This window comes from Euphorbia lathyris, chromosome 2 (assembly GCF_963576675.1).
Source record: "Euphorbia lathyris chromosome 2, ddEupLath1.1, whole genome shotgun sequence".
NCBI lineage: Eukaryota > Viridiplantae > Streptophyta > Magnoliopsida > Malpighiales > Euphorbiaceae > Euphorbia > Euphorbia lathyris.
In genome coordinates, this window is record NC_088911.1 from 12,822,412 (window position 1) to 12,833,733 (window position 11,322).

Sequence of the window (11,322 nt, forward strand, 5' to 3'; positions counted from 1 at the left end):
TGATGATTACCCCGGTAAGTTTTTCAATTTTTTTTTAATATCCTTTAAAAATTGCTGGCAAAATCGGAAATCTTTCGATTTTGCCAGGGCGGGTCTAGAACCCGCCATTTTGTAAAGAATGGCGGGTCAAGAGGCTCGCCCATGCTGTGAAATGGCGGGTCCTGGACCCGCCATTCCATATGTACAGGCGGGTCCTCGACCCGCCATTCAAAAAAACGGTCGGTCCTTGACCTTCCGCGGAAAAATCGGATCGGTGATCCGATTTTGTCGCAATAATTATATATATATATATATACTGTTTTATAATTTTTTTACACACTAACGTTCAGTTTTTAAACATTTTTGCAGCCCGATGTTTTAGAGGCTACTGGGCATCGTGACCCGAATAAGCGTGGTATCACAGCCTCTGCTTGGAGCAACCAAGGAGCAGACAGACTCATGGCAGACGCACAGAGGCACACGAGACAGTGCATCGGTCCATGAGTGAGGATGAGGATTACGTTGATGTGGATGCTGATGAGGATTGTCCCGCAATCGACACTGTCCCAGTTTGCCGGGTGCCGAAGGGGAGAGGCGGTCGTTTTGTTCGTTCCGAGTCATCTGGTAAATATTTTACATTATCTTTTATTTTATTATTAGTTTACTTTTTTTTATAACTATAGAACTGTAATTGTTTAAATGTTATATGTGTAATGGAATTGCAAGGAGCAGCAAGCGATCCAGTGATGCTGAAGAGGATTGGATAGTGACGAAGCCAGTTCATGGTGGACCAGTTGACGGTACTGTGACTCTCAGCTTTTTGGGACATGTTGCTTCTAGGATGTGGAGTGGACAACTAAGGACCCAGCTCATGGGCCATACTGGGGGGACATTTTGCAGGAAGATGATTGATTGGTATAGGACAGATAGTCCAGAGGTCAGGACGATTATACGGGGATCGAGACTATCACACCTCCCAAGTACCATGTACCAGCACATTGATATGCCTCTGATATGTGCGTTTGTCGAGCGCTATGCCCTTTGGTGAGATGACTATTATGCTTCATGATGTGTTGGAGATTTTACGTATCCCAGTGGATGGCCGACTGGTGTCTGCTGACAGTGGATCAGAGCAGGTTATGACCACAATGATGGAGCTATTTGGGGTGACTAAGGAGGTGCTGCAGAGTGACCATTGGAGCGGTGTGGGGTATTTGGCACTTCCGTAGTCTTTATGTGTTCCATAGGTCGGATGTCAGATTCTGAGGCGATTGGATGTTTTTGATGTTTAGTTCCACCTTATTTATAGACAAAAGTGGCGACCGAATTCGATCCGCGTGCTTGCTGGAGATACAGGATGGGGTAGAGGGCGTGGGTGGATACTCACGGGGCTCAGCTACACTAGCATACCTATACCGTCAGCTAGGTATTACTAGTAGAGGAGATTGTTCACAGATCACGGGATGCTTGACTCTTCTTCAGGCATGGATATACGAGTATTTCCCGTGTTTCAGACCTCAATGAGAGGGACTCACACCCCGAGCGGACGATCCACGAGCTCGGATCCGGATCACGATATAGCAGCCTAGGACTGATCATCGGTTGAGAGATTTTCGTCTTGGTCTTGACAGATTGACTGCGGTCAAGGAACGTTTTCCACCTAATTATAGCAATAATGTATTTAAAATTTTATAATTTACTTGTATATTAATTAACTTGTATATGTGTGCAGGTGATGTGGCTCCCGTACGGTCCTGATATAGTAACCCGCACTCTTAGGACTATTTATAGGGGATGGATACGATACCGGGATGTGATGGAGCCGTATATGCCCGATCGATGCCTCCGTCAGTTGGGGTATGTCCAGATCATGCCCATGCAGATTTCACGCCCACGAAGGTGGTACGTGCTTGGAGTAGCTCTCGGTATCGGGTAGAGTATCGAGTTGTCGTTGCCAACGACAGTTGGGGATTTTTTCCATTGCCGTTTACGCTCATGATGATCATATACACTTTCGCTGAGATTCCGTCAGCATGTGATGAGGCGTAAATGTCGTGGTACTATCGATATTCACATCCACAGCTCTTGCCCGATACGCAGGCACAACCACATGAGGTTCTCACTCGTTCAAACAGTGAGCTTGTAAGTTATTTTGATTTTAGCTGTTAATTGTAAATTAAATGTTATTTTTTGTTTTTGCAGTGGGTTACTCGCTTATCTAGCATGTGTCGTGGCGTGTTAGCAGATTTTAGATGGGTAGATGCGGATAAGTCAGCTGAGTGGACAGAGGTCCTGGAGCAGGTTATGAGTGATTGGCATTCGGCCAAATGATTTGGGAATGTTTTTTGAGTCGTTTTGTTAATAAACTGTATTTTGAGTCTTTTTGTTATTAAACAGTACTTTGTATTACCAGTATTTTATAGTAAACTGTATTTTCAGTAGCACTAAATAAACAGTTAAAGCACTAAACAGTAACATCACTAAACAGTGACATCACTAAACAGTAACAACACTAAACAGTTACAGCACTAAACAATGACATCACTAAACAATTATATCACTAAACAATTACATCACTAAACAGTTATATCACTAAACAGTAGCAACATTAAACAGTTATATCACTAAACAGTAACAACACTAAACAATAACATCACTAAATAGTGACATCACTAAACAGTGACAGCACTAAACAGTTACATCACTAAATAGTGACATCACTAAACAGTTATTTCAAAGAATGACATTCTGTACTTGTTGGTTTTGTACGTTGAATCCATTCCAATGTACCAGTAATATGTCCGAAATAACTCAACAGAAGATGGATGTGCCATAAATACATGAGTTAACACACCTGTTTCCGGATCAGCAACAGTAGAATGAACATAATTGTTCTCCACAGCAAGATGGAAAAACTGACTAATCATATCTCTACCCTCAAACCCATGCTTCCTCAATCGGTCTCTGTAATTGTATACATGCTTTATTGTTGGGTTGTCTCCGGGATGTTGCTTTCGAAGTGTCGTCATAATAGCACACAACTTTGCTTGATACGAACTCATTTCACGCATAATTTGTTTCGATGCGGGACTGAGTCCGCTCATCTGTCGGTGTCCCTATGGATAAACACACAACTCATGATTATGTTTACCCTTCTCCCCGGCATAAACAATGATCTCCCAACCCGAAAAATCTTGCAACTGTTTGACTTTAAGCCGGAAATTGCACCCACATGCCTTAGTTTTAGTTTTCCTACATGAATCATCTTCTAAAGGATTAGTATTTCCTCTATATCGTTCGCCACGTGAACATCTTAGAAGCTTTTGTGTTCTGTCGTGTTTGTGCGAAGAAATAACAATCTCGAAACCATTTTTAATTGCCACGGCTTTAGCCCACTGAATTGCTTCTATATTTGTGTGAAAAAATGTGCTCGTAATGAAACATGGACTATAATCAATCCCATCACTAATCCAAACTTCAACCGGCTCCTGAAAATAAACAGTAATTCATGAATATTTGAAGCAGGTGTACAATTACGGGAGAAAATAGGCCAAACAGCGAAAAATTCGGGTTTGAATACAGCTCGGGTGGGTCCAGTACCCGCCCCGTTCTATTGACAGGTGGGTCCAGGACCCACCTGTCTATAAGGTGGGGCGGGTCCAGGACCCACCATCCGCATGGTGATGGCGGGTCTTGGACCCGCCAACACCATTGAATTGGCGGGATCCGGACCCGCCATTCACCAAATATGATTTTTTTCGTTAAATTAATACGTTCTAAGTTCGATTGTTACCTCGTCTCCGACGTCTTCGTATTCCGGAGTTCTCGGATCCATTTTCTGTCAACTTTCTAATTTGTTCAGGAGAGAGAGCGAGAGAGAAGGGTTTTCAAATTTTTTTACAAAAATAAATGAAGAGGGCAAATATGGTAAGTAGGAGGCGATAAGTAGAAAAAAGGAAGTGGTAAATAGCAACACCCTTTATAAATTATAAACCTTAAAAAATATATTCTAAACTTTTTTTTTAAAAAAACATATATTCTAAACTTTTAATTTATAAATTCTAATTTTTATAATATATTAAAAATAAGTATTATGACATAATTCAAAATTATAATTTACGTAATTATAATTTACGTAGATAGTTTTTAAAAGATATTTTTGTGTATTTGCCCAACAAAAATTGGGTTAAATCACTGATTTTTAGACCCGGCTTATTCAGCAGAGCCGCAGATTTGCCGATCCAACTGCCGAGAAATCCGAAATTCCGAAATTTCGTTATTAACACCGCATCCATTACTAACAATTTTATCAACTGTTTGTCAATTGTCATCGTCTTTATCCCCTTCCCCACATTGTTTGGTCGCTTCCTCGTATCTTCTCTTCTCCTTTTTATCCGTTTGCTTGCTGCAGACGATTTGATAAACTCAATTGACTCCTCTGTCTCCGTCGCTCCGATCAAATTGTTTTAGCAAGTTGTATGTATCTTCGTTTTTGCTTACAGAGTTTTTTAGGTTTTGTTTTCACCATTTGCTGAATTCTTTTGTCCTTTCATGTCCAGATCAAGTGTGAGCGCATATGGCAAAAATCAGCTTCAAGCTAGAGCATGATTTTGGTATGATTTGTTTAATTGTGCTGTGCAATTTGCAGTGTAGTTTATAAGGAGCAAAAACCTAATTCTCTTCTCTTTTTATTTTAATTTATCTTCTTTTTTCCTGATTGTTAAGTTATCTTGCTTCTGCAGACAAGAGGCACGCTGAGGCTAGCAGAATTAGGGAGAAATATCCAGATAGAATTCCGGTGAGAATTTGTCCGCCACTTGAATTGTGAATTCAGCTTACTGAATGATTATAATTTTTTTCTTTAATTATGTGCTAGACTCTCTAGGTTCATGTTATGTTTTATAGAATTGGAGGAAATTGAATACAATTACCTTCTGGTGAATCAAGGATGAATTATGCATATAAAAGAAAAGTATAAAGCAGTTTTCAGTTTCTAAGATGCGTATTTGAAGTTTTATTGGAAAAAGCTGTCTGATTGTAATTTGAAATGTGGAGCACAACAGAGTGAATATAGTGCTTATGTTTTAGATTTTGTAACGTCACCTTGCCAATAATGTAGCTTTTGGCTAGAGTTGGCTAAATTTCACTTCATAAGCAGTCAGTATCCAAGGTTTTCTGTCATAATTTTTCTTAAAAAAAACCCGTCCGGAAAGATTTGTAGATGATAGTGATCACGAGTAATTTCTTATGCGATATTTGTATCAGACCCTTTCCTAGTTGTATTGTTGATTATTTGTTAGGCTCAAATATGTTGTACCTATCATGTAGAGGCTGTTGTCATTGTTCTTAAATTGTTCACTTCTTTGGTTGTTTTTGTTTGCCGAATCAGTTTTGGTTGTTGAGTAGATGCACCGCTGTACAATACTTGTGGTAGCATTTTCCTCTTTGTTCTATTGTTTTCTAACACTTGCTTGTTATAGGTAATTGTGGAGAAGGCTGAGAGAAGTGATATTCCTAACATTGACAAGAAAAAGTAAGAATTATTTTTTTGATGTTACCCTTTTACCATCTTCCTTCTGATTATCATGACTCAGGATGTTACCATTTTGTTGTTATTTTTGCTTGTTATTTACAGTCTTTGATTCAGTTATCGCTGCAATATTGGTTATCATTGGAATATTTCTGAACCCCCCCGTCCCTCCTTGTCTCCAAACCCTTCACTGCACCATCACCACACAAGACGAGCACTTGTTTAATATAAAATTAGATAGGAAAGATTTATCATTTATTCTTTTCTATTATCCTTGTGATGTTGTGTTTGATCTCAAAGCCTGATCAAGTTTTGAACTGCGGGTTGTGGGCTCAACATTGACTCACTCTCTTATATGGGTTCTTCTTGGTGTCCTGTTCTCATCTTTTTAGTTTGATGGAAAATTAGCTCTTAGAATTCATAATGTGACATATCTTCATTCTGCCATTGGTTAACATTTTGCAGATACTTAGTCCCAGCTGACTTGACAGTTGGACAGTTTGTCTATGTTATTCGGAAAAGAATTAAACTGAGTGCAGAAAAGGCAATTTTCATATTTGTGGACGACGTCCTCCCACAAACCGGTAACAATCTTTCTCTGCACATCTATATTTGTGTCTACATGTGTCTATACAAGAAAGTGGGTTAAGCAGTTCAACACTTCTCGGACAATAATGCTGCATTTGTATGTTTGCAAAGAGTTTGATTTGCATGAGATCTCTAAATTATCTAGTGGGTGCTTTAAAAGCCCAGTTATTGTTCAATCAATAGTATAATTGTTCTCCTTATATTTTGCCCATCCTTAACCTTTTGCTTGTATAAGTTTTTGTGATGATTTTGGCAGCATGCGCAAGTGCACATGCATATTTATGCAGAAGCTACTCTTGTACATTAATTTGCTTAAAAGAAGTTGACTGTCCAAATAATCTACATCATTTACATTGCATATAACATAATTAGCAGCTGCGCATGCGCTTAGGGGTTGTTTAGTTCACCTGTTTGCTATTTATTGTTATATGCTAGCTATTTTCCTTTTAAAACAGCAATAAGCAGCCGTTTCTTAATCCTAGCTACAAGAAATGGACATTTACAATTCTGGGTTCTTGCTGCTGCGTATAAAAACACTAACCTATTGTTTCATTCTGATACGTTGCAGGGGCAATAATGTCTAGTATTTATGATGAAAAGAAGGATGAAGATGGGTTTCTTTATGTTACATACAGCGGAGAGAACACATTTGGGATGAAGATGCTGCACTAGGTCAAGTTCTTTCTGTGATTCATTCTTTGAGATGTTGTTTATGATTTTCTAATCTTTATTACTAGTGAATTAGCAAAATTGTTGCAATTACTACCTTCCCTTGACATCATAAAGGACATGTATGAGGGAGTATGCACGAGTGTACGTACTAGTGTTGGGAAGACTGAAGAGTTTCCTATTACGATTGGAGTGCATCAAGGTTCCGCACTAAGCCCATTTCTTTTTGCCATCGTTATGGATGAACTAACAAGTTCACTTCAAGATGGTATACCATGGTGCATGCTGTTTGCAGATGATATCGTGTTGGTTGATGAGACGAAAGAAGGAGTGGAGAGGAAGTTGGAACTATGGAGACAAACTCTAGAATCTAGAGGCTTTAAGTTGAGTCGAAGTAAGACAGAATATTTGGAGTGTAAGTTTAGCGGCCGTAGGAGTAGGGAGGCAGGGACAATCACCCTAGATGGGAGAGTTGTTCAGGCCTCGGATTGCTTCCGGTATTTAGGATCTATTATCCAAACGGATGGAGAAGTAGATGGAGATGTTGCTCATAGGATTAAAGCTGGTTGGTCGAAGTGGAAGAGTGCTACGGGTTTCCTTTGTGATCCCGGCATGCCTAATAGATTGAAGGGAAAATTCTACCGGACGGCAATTAGACCAGCATTGTTATATGGTACGGAGTGTTGGGCAGTGAAACACTGCCACATCCATAAGATGTCGGTGGCGGAGATGCGTATGTTGAGATGGATGTGTGGTCATACGAGAAAGGACCGGGTGCGTAATGAAATAATTAGGACAAAAGTAGGGGTCACATCTATTGAGAATAAAATGAGAGAAAACCGACTAAGGTGGTTTGGCCATGTGAGACGTAGAGCGCTTGATGCGCCGGTTAGGAGAACCGAAGAGTGGCAAAGGGATGTAGTGGTGAGGGGTAGGGGAAGACCTAAGCAAACTTGGAGGAGGGTGATCGAGAGTGATATGAGTTTACTGGGAATTGAGGAAAATATGGTAGTGGATAGGACGGATTGGAGGGAGCGAATCTGTGTCGCTGACACGACTTGACTTTCACGGTTTTATATGATGGTTCATGTTAGCCGACCCCGAATCATTTCGGGACTAAGGCTTTGTTGTTGTTGTACTACCTTCCCTTGAACAGTTTCTTTGTAATACCTTATTTCCATCTTTCATGTACAGTTAACGTTGTATATAGAGATTGTACCAAACAATGATATGAATCACAAAAGTGAATATTGATCGCTTTGAAGAGTATATATAATTTCTCAAAATTTAATCCTTTAATGCTTTTCATTGGTGTTTGTGAGCAGATTGTGCCTTTCCTGCATCTCCCTCTCTCTCTCTCCCCCCTAACTGGAAGATGGATGTGAATCATCAGGTATTCTGAGTTAGTTGAGCTTGAGCATTACCTCTTAGAGGATGAAATTTATTATGAATGAATTTAATCGTGGGGAGGTGCTCGGATTTGAACTAGGGGTGGCAATTTGGATTATCGTGTTAAAAGTGGTGTTATATATCTATGCGTTAAAATGGTGCTACGTCATCTATGGTGTTATATCTATGATTATATATAATATGTAAAAAAAAAAAGGTAGCTATGTCAATCGGGTTGTATTAGTCTGTCTCCGTAAAGTTATTGTGCTAGAAATTATCACCCTAATTCGAACCCAACGATTGGGACTTCTTTTGGAGACCTCTTCCTCTCCATTTATTCATGGATTGCTTTTAACTGGAAACCTTAAGTGCAGAGGAATGGGAGGAGGCAGTTGATCTTTAATGAATTCTGATGGTTCGGTTTAACAATCTATATGTTCATTATTTGAATAATGAATAAGGAAGTAGAGAGAGATGTGATATTTTTTTATATAAAAAATTCTGTAATTTACATCCTTGCGGTTTCTCCAATGAGCCCTAAAAAAAGGGTAAAATATCTATTTTTGTGTTTTTATATTTTCCAATGTTCCCTATATTCAAATATATTGGCTGTCTAAGGAAGTTCATCGAATCATTAGTTACCAATTCAAGTATCCGATTAGGATGGGTGGGAGCCATGGCGATAGGTACACAAGCAAGAGTTCCACACGCTAATTCTTAGTAGAAAAAATGCCTCTAAACTTAGGGAGTAATTAGCACGTAAACAAAGATAAAAAAAAAAATTAGCACGTAAATATTTGGATAATATTCTCATAATATCACGAAAATTTAATGTCTTAATAAAATCACTTAAATTTGTTTTTGTTTCAATAAAGTTATTTCAGACGTTTTTCCGATCATTTTTCTGCTGGAGTTGTTACATGACATCTAATCACATATCTCAACGTCATGTGACATAATAAAAAAAAAATAATCACAATTAACCCAAATAAATAAGGATTGTGAATTAGAATTTTAACGACAAATTAACTCATGTGGCATGTCAATTGTCAATTAAAATGTGTAGTTTAAATATGTTAGGTGGCACTGACGTGACGTTAAAATGCCACGTCATCAATTTTGATGAAAATATGACTGAAAATCATTCAAAGTGATTTTATTAAGACAAAAGCAAACTTAAGTTAAAACGATTTTATTGAGACAAATTAAAATTTTATGATATTTTGAGGATATTATTAGTGACCACCATACCAATTACTCCTAAACTTAGAGATATGAATAATGTCTAAGTTTAGAGAATAAGTATTTTGAGGAGTTTTTCTCAAAAAAAAAAAAAAAATATTTTGAGGAGTTGATTTTCAATTTTTCCACCACAAATTTTAATTTAAGAGTCAAATTAATAGACGGTAGAAGAGTCTCTTAACATTAGGAGACGTCGAATTCAAATTAAGGTTGGTTTGTTTTTTTTGTCAATCTACAATTCAATTAAGATTGTTAACCAATGCTAATACAATATGATGTGACATGTTAATTTGATATTTTCTTTTTATCGACTTTATGTAATATATTGACTCGATTATATACAAAAATGCTATTTTTTTTAAATGCTTTAAATTCTTTATTTTGCTAACAATATCAAAACAGTTGTAACTATAAAATACATTCTTCTTCTACTTACAAAAAAAAAAAAAAAAAAAAAAAGCCAATTGTTTTTTATCGTGACAACCAAAATCTCAACTTTTAATGTGGATATCAATCAATCCCAATTTAGAATGAGAAGTAAAATACTTGTAATGGACAAAACATAGGTTAATTTTTGAATGGGGTTTTCTGAATTAAAACAAGGGCAGTGGAATGAGACAGAAAAAAAGCTGCTACTTGAATTGTGTGAAACAAAAGCGGAGTTTGTGGTAAGATGTCGTGGGGACAATGCAGCTATTTAACCGAGATACATGGTTGGACTTCAACATCTCTTCCCAATCCCAACTCATCTTGAAACTCCACCCTGTCTTAACTTCCATCTTCTCGTATCTAATCGGTTCATAATATCTTCAAACGAGTCTTAAACCATTTCTAATAGCTTTTCAATTGCGCTTCTAAGTTAAAATTTAAGAAGATATAGAATCCGTTTGTTTTACCTATTGTTTACTGTTTTTGTTTCCTGTTACGGTTTGCTATTTGATGTTGGAAAAAACTGATTTTCCAAAAAGCAGAGATTCTCTACTTTTGCAAAATGTTGCTTTTCGGGTATAAAAAGTAAACAGGAGGTTACTAACCAAACACCTAATGTTGCTTTTCAGATGTAAAAGGCAAACATGAGATCACTAACCAAACATCTAAAACTCTCAATTTTGAAGTGAAAAGACAAACTGGAGCATGAAAATGAGCAACCAAACACTCCTATAGTTAAAACAACATCATAATTACTCCTCAAATCATTAAAGGTTCTTCGAGACTCCTCAAATCATTAAAGGTTTCTTCGAGACTACTCAAATCATTAAGAGTTTCTTCCATCTTTATTATCGAAAGGTTTCTATCCACTTCTAGTCATGTCTTTATTTCATTTTTTTATTAATAATTTATTATTGAGTGATAACCGTATATCTAAACTTTGTCCACATGTCCAAACGTCTTGATGACCTTTCTTGGCATTAGCCTGTAAAACATAAACGGGGTCAGACGGGATCGGAGTCCGGTGAACCCGCTCCGACGCCTAACTCATTTGGTGATTTAGAAATGATTGAAGAGTATGGACTAGTTATAAGATAATAGTTAACATACCGTATCTGGTGACTATATCTGTCTATATATAGGGTTTTTAGATCGAGGCTTTTACTAACTATGAATCCTTATAAGTTGAGCATATCTGTGTCCCATAATGAATCTTTATCCTAGAGGAATCCTTTGCCATGTGGAATTCTAGTGTTTCTCGAATGTTCTTCCGTTTACAAGAGGTCGAAGCTTCTACGATCGCCCTTAGATATGCTCCTTCGCACGTGATGTTTTTGCCTAAAAGGGACGGTGCTGATGTCATGTGTACGATATCATTTTGCATAATATCATTGAGTAGTCTCATTTCTCACTATTGATATATATAACAATACTTAATAATTGTAAGGGTAAATAAATAAGGAGTTAATATGAAGAGTATTGTTGAAAATGACATG

The 11,322-nt window shown here is 37.6% G+C and overlaps 1 protein-coding gene across 2 annotated transcripts; it reads left to right on the forward strand.

Annotated features, from left to right (window-relative positions):
* Positions 1-4,194: 4,194 nt before the first annotated feature.
* On the forward strand, positions 4,195-8,734 carry LOC136216693 (autophagy-related protein 8f). Of its 2 annotated transcripts, XM_066003246.1 has the most exons (7): positions 4,195-4,455; positions 4,539-4,592; positions 4,722-4,777; positions 5,460-5,512; positions 5,975-6,093; positions 6,666-6,769; positions 8,092-8,734. In XM_066003246.1, the coding sequence occupies exons 2-6, from the start codon at positions 4,556-4,558 to the stop codon at positions 6,767-6,769; spliced, it is 369 nt and encodes a 122-aa protein (XP_065859318.1). In that variant the 5' UTR covers positions 4,195-4,455; positions 4,539-4,555; the 3' UTR covers positions 8,092-8,734. The 2 variants fall into 2 exon arrangements, with proteins under 2 accessions (XP_065859318.1, XP_065859317.1); XM_066003245.1 differs by lacking the exon at positions 8,092-8,734 and having other exon boundaries at positions 4,196-4,455; positions 6,666-8,063.
* Positions 8,735-11,322: the final 2,588 nt, after the last annotated feature.

Excerpts from the sequence above, each read along its gene's own strand:
- LOC136216693 (XM_066003246.1), top strand. The coding sequence starts at position 4,556 with ATGGCAAAAATCAGCTTCAAGCTAGAGCATGATTTTG. Across the intron at positions 4,593-4,721 it reads CAAGCTAGAGCATGATTTTG|ACAAGAGGCACGCTGAGGCT; the intron begins GTATGATTTGTT and ends TTGCTTCTGCAG. Across the intron at positions 6,094-6,665 it reads CGACGTCCTCCCACAAACCG|GGGCAATAATGTCTAGTATT; the intron begins GTAACAATCTTT and ends GATACGTTGCAG.